General features: G+C 39.3%; 1 protein-coding gene across 1 annotated transcript in view; it reads left to right on the plus strand.

Moving 5' to 3' along the window:
• The window catches only part of BRCA2 (BRCA2 DNA repair associated), a 42,422-nt gene that overhangs the window by 23,623 nt on the left and 2,226 nt on the right, over positions 1-16,573 (plus strand). Inside the window, exons 15-25 of the mRNA XM_085320699.1 lie at positions 427-617; positions 1,257-1,444; positions 3,796-3,966; positions 4,251-4,602; positions 5,271-5,426; positions 7,350-7,494; positions 8,893-9,014; positions 14,332-14,533; positions 14,771-14,937; positions 15,032-15,167; positions 15,776-16,032. Of these exons, the coding sequence (XP_085176825.1) occupies positions 427-617; positions 1,257-1,444; positions 3,796-3,966; positions 4,251-4,602; positions 5,271-5,426; positions 7,350-7,494; positions 8,893-9,014; positions 14,332-14,533; positions 14,771-14,937; positions 15,032-15,167; positions 15,776-16,032 (2,087 nt within the window). The remainder of the gene's footprint in view (positions 1-426; positions 618-1,256; positions 1,445-3,795; positions 3,967-4,250; positions 4,603-5,270; positions 5,427-7,349; positions 7,495-8,892; positions 9,015-14,331; positions 14,534-14,770; positions 14,938-15,031; positions 15,168-15,775; positions 16,033-16,573) is intronic.

Here is a 16,573-nt window from a genome sequence, read left to right on the forward strand (position 1 = left end):
TAATTATTAAAATCAAATAATTTGGATTTCTTCGGAAGGACTTATGAATATGCTTAAACATATGCATAAGCGTTTCCAAAATTAGATCTCCCATTTACAGGTCAGAATCTCAGGATTACAGACTTTTTAGTCATCATCTACCTATTTCTTTTTGTTTGATGTTTTCTATGAACATAGAGTTCGGTATGGGGAAAAGTATGTGGTGTTTAGTTCAGGAACTGCAGTTCATTTCATGTCAATGTTTTTCAAATACCTTAAGTAAACACTGCTTTTTATATGCTTTACAGTTTGAATATTTAGACCATTGCAGATTCTAAAGATCTGTGTAGTGACTTGAAAAAATTGCATTTTTGAATCTCTTTTTATTGTATTACTATCTTTGATAATATTGTAAGTGGGTTTTAATGATCTTTTTTATTTTTGCAGTTATAAGCAAGATGATGACAAATCTCCACTGTGCGAGAGATCTGCAAGAAATGAGAATCAAAAAGAAATATAAACAAAATATTAGCTCACAGCCAGGCAGTCTTTATGTGATAAAAACGACTGCAAGAAATAGAATCTCTCTGAAAACTGCTGTAGAAGAGAAGTCTCCTAGTACTTACTCTGCAGAACAGGTATATTCATACATTTATACTGTGCGTCTTTCCAGAGTCTCTTCCTTAAAACAGGCAAACAAAACCTTTTGAGTAGATACATTTAAGTAAAWTATGCATCTTACTCAGTTTCAAGGGAAGTACAGTAGCTATTATACCAATTGCTACAGCTTCTTAAGGAGTTTTGTGTATTCATAGTTTTTAAGTATATTCCAAATAACAAGAATCTTATAAGTTTCTGTAACATAACCATCAAATGAGAGAAGCAGAGCAAGGAAAAAGATCCACCGGTGAGCGCAGTCAATGACCTTAGGCCATATAAAGAGATGTTTTAAGAGAAGCTTTTCAACACTCAGTTAAAATTTTAGTTGAGCTGAGTCAATACCAAAAATCTCTCACTTTTGGCACAATAAAGGTGCAAATCTTGTTGAATTTTTTTGAAATCCTTTTTAAAAGCATGCATGTGCAGCTATACTTTACAAAAATAATTGTTGAGAGCTCCTCCATTCTTCTTGGATTACATACAAAATAACAAGGTCAGATAAAAGCTGACTCAAGCTCAAGGAGACATTTTATGTGAATTTGTAGCATTAGATGTAAAAAACAGCTGAATTCTTACTATATTGTCATTATTCTGTCTTTTTATCTAATTTTTTGCAGCTCTATACATATGGTGTTTCAAAACATTGCATACAAGTTAACAGTGTGAATGCAGAAGCTTTTCAATTTCTCATGGAAGATTTTTTCAGTATGGAGGATTTACTGACTGGAAATGGGGTGCAACTTGCTGATGGAGGATGGCTAATACCAACAGATGAGGGGAAAGCTGGAAAAAAGGAGTTTTATAGGTACTTTTACTTATGAACTTGAGGCCAGTGTGCTATTTTAGTTTTCAATTCTCTTTTTCCCTAAAATAAATTCAACAAATTATCTTTTAAAGCCTCTGGCTACTTTTTTTTTTTACCATGCATTTTTTAGTACATCTCTGTTATTGTAACTATATAGACTACTGTTAATTAAAATCACTGTTCTTGATCTTAATTGAGCATTAAGTAAAACAAAGCCAAATTTGTTTTCAAAACAAATTTCAAATTTCAAAAAATTTCCAGAGTTTTTTCTATAGTGTTTRTAGTCTAGAAAAATGCTACTCTGACTAGTTTAGCCTTTTACTATTTTTGTTCGTTTAATAGTATTAATAGGTTGTGATTTTTTTTTTTCAAGTGGAAAAGGATTTATCTCTGTTAGGCTTAAGAGTTTGGAAGGCTGGTGAAAGAATGAAGGCTGGGTTTTAGGGGTGGGAGCAGAAGTTGTTTAAGGTTTCTTTGGCAGGACAAGGCTGGAAATGTTTTTTAATGATGAAGTTTTTAAAGCTGACTTACATAAAGAAACTGGGTTTGTAGCATGATTTGAAGGAAGACAAGATTCCACTGGTAGACGTTTCACTGATTTATTCAAGCTTTCTTTGAGTATATACATAAGAAGCAAAAAAGTATACAAACAACCTCACTCTTCCTAGTCCATCTTCTATTCCTGGGCATTTAAGAACATTTAAGATAAACACTCAACACTTTTTCCAGTTTATGCCCTACCCACTTTCATAAAAATTATTTTATTTTGCTGTAAGCAAATTTATACATTAAGTGCAACTTTAGCAAAAGTATGTTTAACGGAAAAGGAACTATTGGTGTACTGTCTCAGCAAAACTTCAGAAAATATTGGCAAGTAAAATTAAKTTCTGGAGTTTTCCTCAGTCAATTTGAGATTTTTTTTTTCAAGTCAGCATGGCTGTTGGTTTGTGTTCACCCAAATACTCAAGACAGAGACCTGTACTTGAGCAGTATTTGTAGTTAAGCATGTGTTACCAACATACGTAATATCAGAATGAAGATACTGGCAGCATCTGCTTTCCTGTACCAAAATACAACAGAGATTAGGTCTGTTCCAAGCTCCAGTACTGCTTTCGTTTGCAAATCTGAGTTTGGGCTAGTGAAGTTGGTGCCAATATAGGGAAAATTGAGGTGGAGTACAGATGTTTACTTCTGTGTTGTAATTTGCACTTCCTCTTGGAAAAAGTACTTTCTTGCCCTCCTCAGTGAATCAGGATTGTTGCTGACTTTTCCCCATGTGGCTTCAGGAAATATTTTTGGTGCTGACAGTGTTTGTTCATGTTCATCTTGGGAGAACTGTGCCCATACCAAATAACTATGCAGTAAGGAGTGTTCTCAAGATCGAGTGCTAGAATTTACAGAATGATAAAGCAGGTTAGGTTGGAAGGGACCTTCAGTGATCATCCAGTCCAAGCCCCTGTTCAAAGCAGGTCTATTTAGATCTGGTTACTCAGGGACTTGTCTAGCTGAGTCTCAATTATCTCCAAGGATAGTGATTCCACAGCCTCTCTGGGCAGCCCATGCTAGTCTTAAAAAAAAAGAAAAAGAAAAAAGAAAAAAAAAGAAAAAAAAAAGAAAGTTCTGACTAGACACAAGGATTATGTTCCAACTTCTGTTTTCTCTCATCCTATTGCACGCACTTCTGAGAAGTCACCCTCTCCATATCCTCCAGTCAGGTCTCCTCTTGTCCTTCTCTTCTTAATGCTGAACAAACCTAAGTCTCTTAGCCTTTCCTCATATGTAATGTACCTGGCCCCCTGGATCATCAGGGAACCATCTTGGTGGCTATCTGCTGGATTTGCTGCAGTATACCATTACCTTTATGTCAGAGAGCCCAAAAGTAAACACAGTACTCCAGATGGAGTTTCACAAATGCCAAAGAGAGGAGAAGGATCACACCTGCTGGCTTCACTCTTAACAATATGGCCCAGGATGCAGTTGGCCTTTGCTGCAAAGACACCCTGCTGGCTCATGATCATCTTGTTATTCACCAGGACCCAAGATTCTTTTCTGCAAAGCTGTTTCCCAGACACACAACCCCAGCCTGTTACTGTTAACGCGAGGTTATTCCATCCTAGGTGCAAAAATTTGCTTTTCTTAATTTTTGAGATTCCTGTTTAGCACATTTCTCCAGCCTGTTCAGGTCCATTTGAATAGCAGCCTTGCSTAGAAAGTAATCTTCCAGTTTTCACAGTAGTAGTTTTTGTTATTGTTGCCTATGTAGATATACTGAATGCAATGCTAGGGAAAAACATGTTAAAGTAAAAACTTAGACTGGATTTCAGATTAATTTATTAATAATTCATTTGCAGAGCCCTCTGTGATACTCCTGGTGTGGATCCCAAGCTAATAACAGAGGCGTGGGTTTACAATCACTATAGGTGGATTGTGTGGAAGTTGGCAGCCATGGAAGTGTCTTTTCCACATGAATTTGCTAACAGATGTTTGACACCAGAAACAGTGTTGTTGCAATTAAAATATAGGTATGGAGTTGTAGTTTGTGATACTATATGCTTTCTGTTTATAGTATTAAAAAATAAGTACATCTACATTATTTATTTGAATGCTTATGTTGTTGAGCTTACTTATATCAATATTAAATGTATTGCATTTTATTTGCTAAAATTTTATAAGCTTCACTTTGCTGCAATGATGTTAAAGCCTGTATTTGATTTAGCAATTGATTGCTACTATCCTTTTAAAGGAAAGCAATTGTGTTGGATTTTCTATGTTTTAACAGTATGTCATGGGTTCTTTTTTCTTGTAGATATGATTTGGAAGTTGATAGAAGTAAACGATCAGCAATCAAAAAAATAATGGAGAAAGATGATACAGCAGGTAAAACACTCATACTGTGTATTGCTAAAATCATATCACTGAATACCATTGTATCTCCTAGCAGTAATAATAAGAGTACGGAAAGTAAAAAAGAAGCAGCGATAATTGAAGTTACTGATGGCTGGTATGGGATTAGAACTCTGGTGGATCCGCCTCTCAAAGCATTCTTGCATAGAAGGCGACTGACTGTTGGTCAGAAGATCATTGTACATGGAGCAGAACTTATTGGCTCTCAGGATGGATGTACACCACTGGAAGCACCAGATTCGCTTATGCTAAAGGTAAAATGAATTATTAGTTCAGCTTGGTTGGATATATATGAGAGATGTGATGGATGATATTTACTTGGGCAATACTGTAAACCAGATGGAGTTCTATGGTCAGACAAAAGTGTTGTCAGTTTAATATCCAGATTGCTAAAATATGACACAGGGCAGTTGCCACTATTCAATAGAGTAGGAAGAGAAGTTTATGGCACACAAAAAAAGAAAAAAAAATCTGTCAAGATATCTGTTGCATGTTTTGTCAGCTCCAAATCCTTAAGCTGGTGAAACGCCAAGTTACAAAAAGTATCTATCCTTCATAGACTATATAGAAGCCTGAGGAAGAATGGAGAGAAAGTCTGAGAAAGGATGAACTTGGGAGTGGGGATTGACTTGTCTGGGGACAGTAAAGTGCTGTGTAAAGTTTCAGATTTTTCTATGCTAGAATAAAGCAATGGCTTACATTTCATGGATATTCATTTCTTAGAGAAGTTTAACTTATCAAAATATTAACACCTGCCTAAGATACATTTTTGAATATGAAAAGAAATCCTGCAATGAGGATGTAGTATGTTCAGGTGCAGGAATAAGAAATCTTTAGTGTAAAAATATTCTTCCCTCTAGTTTGTTGGTTGTCTTCTTGACTTATCAGTGACAGTTTTTCATTCAGCATTGAACTTATTCAGATTTCAGCAAACAGTACTCGATGTGCACGATGGCATGCAAAGCTTGGATTTCATCGGGATCCCAGACCTTTTCCTTTGCCTTTGTCATCACTTTACAGTGAAGGTGGTGCAGTGGGGTGTGTTGATGTAGTTGTTCAAAGAACTTATCCTATTCAGGTATGGTACAAGTATTTTATAAATCTAATAGATTCCGTTAGATCTAACTTGTCCAAATAGGGTAGAGGGATAGTATAGTGGTTATCACATCTGCTTTACACACTGAAGTCCTGGGTTCAAGCCCCAGTGGAACCAGCACCAGGAAATCTTTGGTTGGACTAGATGATCTCCAGAGGTCCCTTCCAACCTTACTGATTCTGTGTTATAGCATGAAATGTCCAACCCAATTTGCCCTATTCATAGCATACAATATCCATGCAAATAATTTAAATATTTAGAACTATTTGTTAGAATAATTTTTCTTGAGTATAACTGGTTATATTGTGTAATTTCTATTATTTATACTATTACTGAAAATACAATTCAATTATTATGTACTTGCCTTTTATAACAGACCTAACTACAAGGAAAAAAAAGGTTTTTAAAATGTTTTCTGTGGTAGTTAGTTAACTTAATGTTATCAGTGTAATCAGGGTACAACATTCATATTTTGATAACTTTTCCCAGAGTATGTTACATTTGGCATGTACGTGTAGAGTTTTTAATTTCCTTAGCATTTGTTTTCTAAACTGTTATTTACATGTTGGTCAATGTGGCATGAATTCTACAAAGATAGTATCAATATTTGTTTGGGTCATTATTTTGATATTTAGATCACTATTTCAATGGAGGAAACTGCAACACTCCTTATGTGGACTCCCTGATAGAACTAACATTTATTTAGGTCACAGAAAGGAGACTGTAATCTTTAGCCTCATCGCAGTAAATGGCTTTAAGGCTGGGGGAATAAGTGGTGCTTTGTATTTTATCTCCTCAAGAGATCAACTTGCTGATGTAGGCTTTTTTTTTTTCTTTTCCTGAAACATGGAAAATCTTGCTCAAACATCCCAAACAGATCAAAATGATTGGAAGACCTAGGTTATCTGTCTCCTTTTTACCTGAAGAGTTAAGTGGTCTTTGACCCACAGTAACCCTAATTTGAGGTATCATACTGTGTATAGCAGAGGAAATAATAAAGCATGCATTTAATGAGACAGGCAGGGCCTATTTCAACAGTTCACTGCTTCTGAAGGATCAGTCCTTCATCCCCTCTTCATCTTGCTCCTGGCTATACTGTCTTGCTGTTTCTTTATGCTAAATCTGGAGCTCTCCTGACCCCCTTGCTTAGCTAATTTAGTTCACTAAACCAAAATAAAACTAAATTAGCAAAGAAGCAAACTGCTTTTTATTGGAGTAGCAAACTAACATGCTCTAGTGAGGGTCAGATAGCACTAAAGCCAGTGCAAGGCAGGGGACAAGCCTGCAGAGCAAAGAGCAAGGGAAGGGGCTGAAGACTATCGCTTTCAGCAGCAGTGGCCTCTTTGTTTTGCTCACCTATCTCTTCAAACCATGCACTTAAGGCATCAAGCAAAACAGTTCTGACAGAGCTGTGGATGAGGCTATAAACCTATGAAAACACTTCAAGCAGAAAAAGTTTAATGGCAATGACAGAGCAGCACTGTAGTTCCTTTACAGCATCTAATCCAGCATATTAATGTAGACTGTACAGTTGAAAGAGAGATAAATTGGGTAGAATGCAGTTCTGGTATTTTTTCCACCATTGAGTTTAATATTTTTTATCTAAATATATCTACAAGAGGGATTCAGGTATCTTCTAAATTACATCATTGATAACTATTATGATAAACTATGATTCTTTTTTTCAGTTGTTATATGTAGGCTTCACTTCAACTGCTCTATTCTGTCTGTAAATCTTTATCTAGATTTACCTACCAAGGCAGTGGGGTTTTGTCTTTTATATATAATACTGAAAGTATTATATAATAATCAGCTTTCAAAGCATTTTTGCTTAACAGTCAGTATTAGAAGGAAGTCGAATGAGTTTAAAGAAATTTGATTTTTGTTTGAATATTTTTATTTCAGTGGGTGGAGAAGACGTCAGCTGGCTCATACGTGTTTCGTAACAGCCGAGCTGAAGAAAGAGAAGCTGCCAAGCATGCAGAGGATCAGCAAAAGAAACTGGAAGCACTGTTTGCCAAAATCCAAGCAGAATTTCAAAAGGATGAAGGTAAAGCTTTCATTGCTTCAAAACATGCAATGAGAACACAAAAATACAAAAACGTGAGGGTTGTTTGTTTGTGTGTGTTTGGTGTTTTGTTTTTGCAGGTATGGAATAATTTAAAACAATCTAACAAAATCCTCTCTGACATTAGGGAAGAGGAAAATGGAAGGGAGGGATGGAATTGAGGTGTTCGTGTTTGTGGTGTTCAATACTTACTTTCTATGTATTAAGACCTTCCAGTGTAAAACAACTATATGCTTACTTGCTTGGCTTTGAGGCTATCTCTAAGACTCTACAAACTTGCTGGTAGCCAGGCTACTAAAAGTTACTATTGAGGTAATGCTCAGGAAGGTGCTACAGGGCTACAATATTCCTAATTCCATCCTCTTCAAAGATTTGAYGCTGTCAAGCTTGTTCTAGAGGTCGGCACTGCTTAGGGACTATCTCAGTAGATGTGAGCGCCAAGTTACTGAACACTTGATATCTTTCCTAACAAATCATCATGGGATTGTGGTCAATGGGATTACACTGCACAGCCTTGCCAGTAATTTCTAGTAGTAGTTTCAGGTTTGTTGTTGCTACAAATGCTGCAGTTGACTGCTGTTTGCTACAACCTCATTAAGCTCACTGCTGCACTAGAAATGTGTATTTTTACAAATCAAAGATTGGTTTGTAACTCTAGACTTCCTTGATATGACCTTCCACGTATCAGTTACCTCACTGCTTTGGTTCATGATTGGTAAATTAATCAGTACTGGAGCCTACTATTTGAAGTCTGCTATGCTGAGAGCATTCACCAAAATGCTAGCAGCAAAACTGATTTACCTAATGATTAGTGTTCTATCCCTTTAATGGAATAAAGTTAACTTGCATTTTAGTTTGTGTCCTAAGGAAAGGAGGGTGTGTGTGTGTGATGATGGGGACTCACCAGTGGGTCCACAACAGTGTGCAGTCACCTCTTGTTGTATGAGAGGAGGAGGAAGTGACAGACATACAGATCAGATGGTCAAGTGTTGTTTCATAGCAGCTCGTCAAGTCCCCCACCCTCTCCAAAGTGAAGGCTCTGATATTTGCTTGATAAGCTGATAGAAAACTATTGCCTGGTTTGTAGCATTACTTTTCTGTTGAGTTAGCACACTGAACTGGGTCATTGAGGAGTTAGACAAGTCTCAGAACTAGTCCACGTTTTCATAAAACCTTCTCCTAAATTTGCATGATATTCTAGTCTACGTTGCATTTAAATGAATATGATATTTTTTCCACTAGCATTGTCCAGAAAATGAATTCCTGTAGAGTAGCAGTTTGTATTTTTATTTGGACAAGGCCTAAATACTACTATGCTTCTTATATATATTTTTCCTTTATTTTTAAAATGTAATGGCAGTATCAACTTTTTTTTAATAGAGAGAACTAGCAGAAGAGTGCTGAGATCACGCATGGTCACAAGAAAGCAAATCCACAGTTTGCAAGATGGTGCAGAACTTTATGAAGCAATTCAGAATGCATCTGATCCTGGCTATATGGAGGTAATTGTAGATTTTGCTGGGCTAATTTAGAAATGTTGATGGAATTATTTCCAATTTAGTATCTGCTGCTAAAATCGACCATTAAATTACAATATTAGAGTGCAGCTAATGAACATGCAGAGGCAATGAACAGGTGCAGTAGTTGGCACAGCAGTTCACCCAGAAGGATGCAAGAAGGCACCTTCGTTTCCAATTCTAGTAGCATTCACTTCCTCAGATATGGTCATGATATGCCACAGAGCACATTCCCCAGTAGCCATTGGAGATGCTGCATCAGCTGTGTGAGAACCTTTGACCCAGACATGCTCTGAGAGTAGATGCAGCCCTGCAGGTTTCAGGCTGCAGGGAGTGCTTGAGGCACTCCATGAGGCCTGGGCTGACAGACAGCTCTCCTGCAAAAGGTGTGCTGTTGAGTTGTGTTGTCAGGTAAAGGAGTTGTGAGAAGAAGTCAGTAGACTGTCTAACATCCGAGAAAATGAGCAAGAGATAGGTGTTTTCGGAGACCATACAGCTCCAGGAGTTCCAACTCCCCCATGGCAGTGGAGTTAGAGGGGGTGCTGTGCCCTGTGAAATTGTACATCATAACACTGTAGAAGACTGGAAACTGGTAGCTTCTCATAGAAGGAGAAAGGCCCTTACTCCTCCTGAAGACTTGCAATTGAGGAACAGGTTCAGTGCCCTCCAGGCTAAGGAGAAGCTGGGCATGGCTTCAAGGGAAGCAACTATGCTGACAGACCCTGTCCCAYGTGGGAACACTTGGAAGAAGCAGCGAGTGATTATTGTGGGTGACTCCCTGCTGCAGGGGACAGAGGCATCTATCTGCCAACCAGACCTCTCATCTAGAGAGGGTTGTTGCCTGCCAGGAGATTGAATATGAGATGTCATGGAAAGACTGCTAAGGCTTGTCCACATGTTGGACTATTACCTTCTGCCGCTCTTCCTTGTGGGCACTAATGATACCAAGGACAAACCGGAAACCATTAAACAGGATTTCAGAGCTCTGGGGATGATGGTCAAGAGTCTGGGAGCCCAGGTGATTTACCCCTCAACCTTGCCAGTGAGGAGCAAGAATGAGGGGAGGAGTATATGGATTTTCCAAGTGAACAGCTGGCCACACCACTCRTGTTGGCAACAGGGTTTTGGTTTCTCTGACCAGGGGACCCTCTCTGAAGATCGACAACTGATGGGGAGAGATGAGGTCCATCTCACTAAGCAGGGCACGTGTGTGTCTGCCAACAGGCTGGCCAACCTGGTAAGGAGGGCTTTACACTAGTAAACATGGGGGAAGGGGAGAGTTACAGAGACAAGGTAGTCAGCAAACTGTGGATCAAATCAGGATGCCACCAGTGCGTACATGCAGCCAGGGAAGTACATATGGGAGAAGACTATGGAAGATTCTCTTGCGCCCCTCCTGGGAAACCTGCATGCTCGATTACCTCTCTGAAATGCCTGTACACCAATACACACAGCATGGGGAATAAGCAGGAACTATTAGAGATCTGTGTGCAGTCACAGGGTCATGACCTCATTGCAGTTACAGAGACATGGTGGGATAGCTCATGTGGCTGGAATGCTGTCATGGATGACTGTGTTTTTTAGGAAAGACAGGCCAGAAAGGCGAGGTGGTGGAGTTGCTCTTTTATGTGAGAGAGCAACTGGAATGTATTGAGCTCCGCCTAGGAGTCGATGAAGAGTGAGTCAAGAGCTTACGGGTAAGGATTAAAGGACAGGCTAACATGGGTGATGCTATTGTGGGTGTCTACTATAGACCACCTAACCAAGAAGAGGAAGTAGATGAGGCCTTCTACAGGCAGCTGGAAGTAGGCTCATGATCACAGGCCCTGGTTCTCGTAGGGGGATTTCAACCACCCTGCTATCTGCTGGAAGGACAACACAGCTAGGTGCGGTCCAGGATGTTCCTGTAGAGCAATAACATTTTGACACAGGTGGTGGAGGAGCCAACGAGGCAAGGTGTGCTGCTGGACCATGTCCTAACCAACAAAGAAGGACTGGTTGGGGGTGCGAAGGTTAAGGGAAGCCTTGGCTGCAGTGACCATGAGATGGTGGAGTTCAGGATCCTGCATGGAGGAAGCAAGGCAATAAGTAGGATTGCAACCCCACACTTCAAGAGAGCGGACTTTGGACTCTTCAGAGACCTGTATGGAAGAATTCCATGGGTTAGGACCCTAGAAGGGAGGTCCAAGAGAGCTGGTTGATATTCAAGCATCACTTCCTCCAAGCTTGAGTGGTGCATCCCAAGGAGAAAGAAGTTGGGCAAAGGTGGGCAGGAGACTTGCATTGGATGAGCAAGGAGTTCCTGCACAACTCAAAAAGAAAACATGCAGAATGTGGGAAAAAAGGAACAGGCCACTTGAGAGGAATATAGGAATGTTGTCAGAATATGCAGGGATGCGACAAGAAAGGCTAAGGTCCATTTGGAATTAAATCTGGCAAGGGATGTCAAGGACAAGAAGGGCTTCTTCAAATAAATCAGTGGCAAAAKGAAGACTGSGGTAAGTGTGGGCCTGCTGCTGAATGGGGGTGGATGCCCTGGTGACAAAGGATACAGAGAAGGCAGAGTTACTGAATGCTGCCTTTGCTTCAGTCTTCACTGCTAAGGGCAGCCCTTAGGAATCCCAGATTTTGGAGATGAGAGAAAGTCTGGAGAAACRAAGACTTCTCTTTGGTCGAGGAAGATCACTTTTAGAGATCATTTAGGCAACATGACACCCACAAATCCATTGGCCCCAATGGGATGTACCCGGAGGGGTTAGGGGGCTGGTGGATGTTATAGCAAGGCCACTCTCCATCATCTTTGAAAGGTCATGGAGAACAGGAGAGGTTCCTGAGGCCTGGAAGAAAGCCAATGTCACTCCAGCCTTCAAAAAGGGGCAAGAAGGAGGACCCAGTGAACTACAGGCTAGTCAGCCTCACTTCCGTCCCTGGAAAGCTGATAGAGCACCTAGATGTCACCTTGAAGCATGTGGAGGAAAAGAAGGTGATCAGGAGTCATCAGAATGGATTCACCAAGCGGAAATCCTGCTTAACCAATCTCATAGCCTTCAAGGATGGAATGACTGGCTGGGTAAGCGAGGGCAGAGCAGTAGACATTGTGTACCTTGACTTCAGAAAGGCTTTTGACACTGCCTTCCATGACATCCTCCTAGGTAAGCTCAGGAAGTGTGGGTTAGATGAGTGGACAATGAGGTGGATTGAGAACTGGCTGAAAGGCAGAGCTCAGGGGGGTGTGCTCAGCAGCACAGAGTCTAGTTGGAGGCCTGAAGCTGGCGATGTCCCTGAGAAGTCAGTACTGGGTCCAGTATTATTCAGCCTCTTCATCAATGACCTGAATGAAGGAACAGAGTGCACCCTTAGCAAGTTTGCTGATGATACAAAACTAAGAGGAGTGACTGATAGCTCAGATGGCTGTGCTGCCATTCAGAGAGACCTGGACAGGCTGGAGAGTTGGGCAGAGGAATGTCATGAATTCAGCAAAGGCAAGTGCAAGTCCTGCTCTTAGGGAGGAATAACTCCATGCCCCAGTACAGGCTAGGGGCTGACCTGCTGGAAAGGAGCTCTGCAGAGAAGGACCTGGGAGTCCTGGTGGATAAGAAGTCAACTGTGAGCCAGCAAYGTATTCTTGCACTCAAGAGAGCCAATGGTCTCCTAGGGTGCATTAGGAAGAGTGTTGACAGCAGGCCGAGGGAGGTGATCCTGCCCCTCTACTCAGCCCTGATGAGGTCTCATCTGGAGCACTGGGCCCAATTCTGGGCTCCCCCATACAAGAGACATGGAGCTACTGGAGAGAGTCCAGCATAGGATTACGAAGATGATCAGAGGGCTGGAGCATCTGCCCTATGAGGAACGGCTGCGAGAGCTGGGCCTGTTTAGCCTGGGGAAGAGAAGACTGAGGGGGGGATCTTTACCAATGTCTATAAATATCTGAAGGGAGTGGTGCCCAGTGAGAGCACAAGAGGCAATGGGCACAACCTGAAACACAGGAAGTTCTGTCTGAATATGAGGAAAAACTTAGGTTTACTGTGAGGATGACAAAGCACTGGCACAGGTTGCCCAGAGAGGCTGTGGAATCTCCGTTTCTGGAGATATTCAAAACCTGCCTGGATGCAACCCTGTGCAAAGTGTTCTAGGTGACCCTGCTTGAGCAGGGGGATTGGACTACATGATCTCTAGAGGTCCCTTCCAACGTCAACAATTCTGTGATACATATTTTGCCTTCTTTTAGGATTTCCTACAGTATGCTTATTGCTAAGTAAGTTAGAATAAAGAATTTGAAAAATATTTGAATGAAGGCTTGTTAAAATGCCAAGTAATTTCTTGAATTGCAAAAAAGAATAGCTTATTCTCTCTTGATATAACAAATCCAGAATATAGTGCAGTTATGAGTTAATATTATTTATTTTATTACTTTGTCTTACATAGACAAAACTAAATATTTCTGTTAAGTCTTTAGAGTTGCATACATTTTTCTTGTATGCTGTTCAGTGAAGTAGTAGAATGATTATACTTTCCGTTATTCCCTCTTCTAATTCAATCTCAATTTTTAAGTGTTTATATCTTTCTTAATTAGATCAAAGTGATTAGTCCCTACCAGTTGTTATAAACTAAATATGTGCCTTATCTGTTGCAAGATCAGGGTCCTTGACTGCAGTAAAACTCTATAGCTGTGACTTTCTTTAATCAAAGTATTATTCATATCTTATGCTACATGTAAAGGCATCTGGATCTTGAAGGCTTGGTAAGAAAATTAACACTCCTGATGCATAAATTACTGTCTCGGCTCAAGAGAGCAGCCAGCTGAGAGGAGTGCATCTCTTTTTTTTTTTTTTTTTCCTTCTCATAGACCTTCTAATATATAAGTATGCCTTTTATACTAAATATTCATCTTAGTTATAAGTTCTTCAGAAAATTTCTCATATAATATAATACTAGTATTCACATGGTGCTTAGTAGTCTCAGTTTGGGGTTAGGTTTAGCTGAATTGGCTAGAGTGTGGTGCTAATAATGCCAAGGTCGTGGGTTCGACCCCTGTATGGGCCACTTGTTTGAGGGTTGGACTAGATGATCTCCAGAGGTCCCTTCCAACCTTACCAATTCTATGATTCTATGATTCTAATTAAGACTAGTGACCCCACTGTGTTAACACAGAATCATTTCAAGTCCTAGTAGTATATCAGTTGAATGATAAATTATTTGTAATAGAAGAATACTTGGAAAAGAGGCTGTGTAAAAACTTGAGGTGTTTTTTTCATTATTATTAATAAGAAAAGATACTGAATACTTTTTCACTTGGTTACAGGGATATCTCAGTGAAGACCAGTTAAAAGCCTTGAATGCTCACAGGCAGATGATGAATGATAAAAGGCAAGCTCAGATACAGGCAGAATTCAAGAAGGCAGTAGAGTCTGCAGAACAGGAAGAACATGGTTGTTCCAAAAGGGATGTCTCTGCTGTATGGAAATTATGTGTGGTAGACTACAGAAAGCAAGAAAAACATAACGGTTAGTCTTGGAGATGTGTAAGTAACTAATTTGCACATGATAACAGCTCAACATAATATATAGATTTGAAAAGAGCTTCCTAACAGTGTTCTAACTTGCATATCAAATTTTATGGTTGTATTTGGTTTTGATTTAAGTTCTTTAGGTAGAGGAAGTGCTATGGATTTATTTTCTTTTGTTTAAGAAGCCTTTACAGTAGTATTGTACACTGAAGATATCTTAACTTGATATTTTTAGGAGTGATACTGAGTATCTGGCGTCCACTGCTAGATGTCTGTTCTCTGCTAAAGGAAGGAAGTCGGTACAGAATCTACCAACTATCAGCATTGCAGTCCAAAGGAAGATCAGACCCAGCTAAAATACAGTTAACAGCAACAAAGAGGACTCAGTATCTACAATTACCAGTAAGTGCTTTAACTTCATGAAGATGTATCATGATTTAAAAAGCATAAGTCTGCATGACAGTATACTGTAAATATTTAAAACGTGTATTTTCAGGTCTCTCAAGAGATGCTGTCACAGATTTTCTTTCCTAGAAAGGCTCTGACATTCACAAGTTTATTGGATCCTTCTTTTCAGCCACCACATGCTGAAGTTGATTTAGTGGGACTTGTAGTTTCTGTTGGCAAAACAGGTATGTTGTAGACCACATTCATATCTTTCCATTGAGTAAGTACTAAAACTTATTATTTCAAAATTCTAGATGACCTTGGTATTGTTCAGGAGATGTGTCAAAACCTGCTAATACAGCCCGTCACCATGACATGCTAGCAAATATTTTTTTTGATTTCCCTAAATAAAAAATGTCTTCCCTTATTTGTTCAGGAACTGCTTTAGAGTGGGAAAATCCAAGCTCAAGAGAAGCTTTTACTTTAGGCATTGTAGAAGTTGTTGCATGTACGTGAGCTCCTCTTGTGTAAAATATCATGAAACTAGGGAAGCACAGCCATTGATGCTCACGGGCAGAGACAGACTGATGAATCTTTTGCATAAAAAAGTAAAACACTGTAAGAATTTTGCTACTTAAAACAGACTTTGAACTAGTCTCAGTAATCAGTAGGGAGCTAGTGTAGAATATAAATGAAGCATCAAACATCTGTTACCATGCAGATAGGCTGCACTGTTATATTTATCAATTAGAACTCGTTCAAGACATACGATTTCTTCTTATTACTGCAATTTGCATTTATGGACCTTTATTTAAAGGTTTACAATTTAATTCAAATTTTTCCTTGTTTTTAGGTTTCACTTCTTTGGTGTACTTGTCTGACGAAAACTATAATCTAGTGGCAATAAAGATCTGGACAGATCTTAGACACCTTGCTATCGAAGATATAGTTGTCTGTGGTTCGTTCATTTCTGCAAGCAACCTTCAGTGGCAATCTGAATTCAGATCAGAAATTCCTATGCTCTTGGCTGGTGATCTTTCTGTATTCTCTGCCAGTCCAAAGGAAAACTATCTTCAAGAGAAATTTAACGAACTGAGAAGTGCAATAGAGGTAAACCTGTGAATTTTTAGTTCAACAGTTAATTTTAGTTATTGCTGTGTTATATTCTTCATCAAAGAATCTGTTAGTATTAATAACTTGTAGCGTAAGTAACGTGTGTAATGTTGACTTTTGGGGAGATTTTGTGGGACTTGGAGTAAGATGTTACATATACTTTTCATGGACAACTTTCCAAATCTCTTACTGAATGCTTCTGCTTTTTTTTTTTTTTTTTTTTTTTTNTCCCTCAACAGTACTGTCATCAAGATGTGCCTTAATCTTCTCTGGCTAACAAAAATTAGTGGAGCTGTCAATGGGGAAATCTGCCATAGACACTTTGGCTCTATCCTTTTTAAAGTTTACTAACTTGCTCAGTTGAACATGTTCATTAACCAATTGGCTGTCAAAAAWTTTTTTTAATTTTTTAATTTTGTAGCTAAGTAGTGCATCTGGTCATGTCTTCTCACTTCATACTGAAAAACAGGTTTAGGTTCAGAGGAGATGTTTCTTGTTTACAGTATCAGGAAGGTATAGTTGACTTCCCTCCCTCCCC

Source organism: Rhea americana, unplaced genomic scaffold (genome assembly GCF_003343005.1).
Source record: "Rhea americana isolate MKP2758 unplaced genomic scaffold, rheAme1 scaffold_65, whole genome shotgun sequence".
In the NCBI taxonomy this organism is placed as follows: Eukaryota; Metazoa; Chordata; class Aves; order Rheiformes; family Rheidae; genus Rhea; species Rhea americana.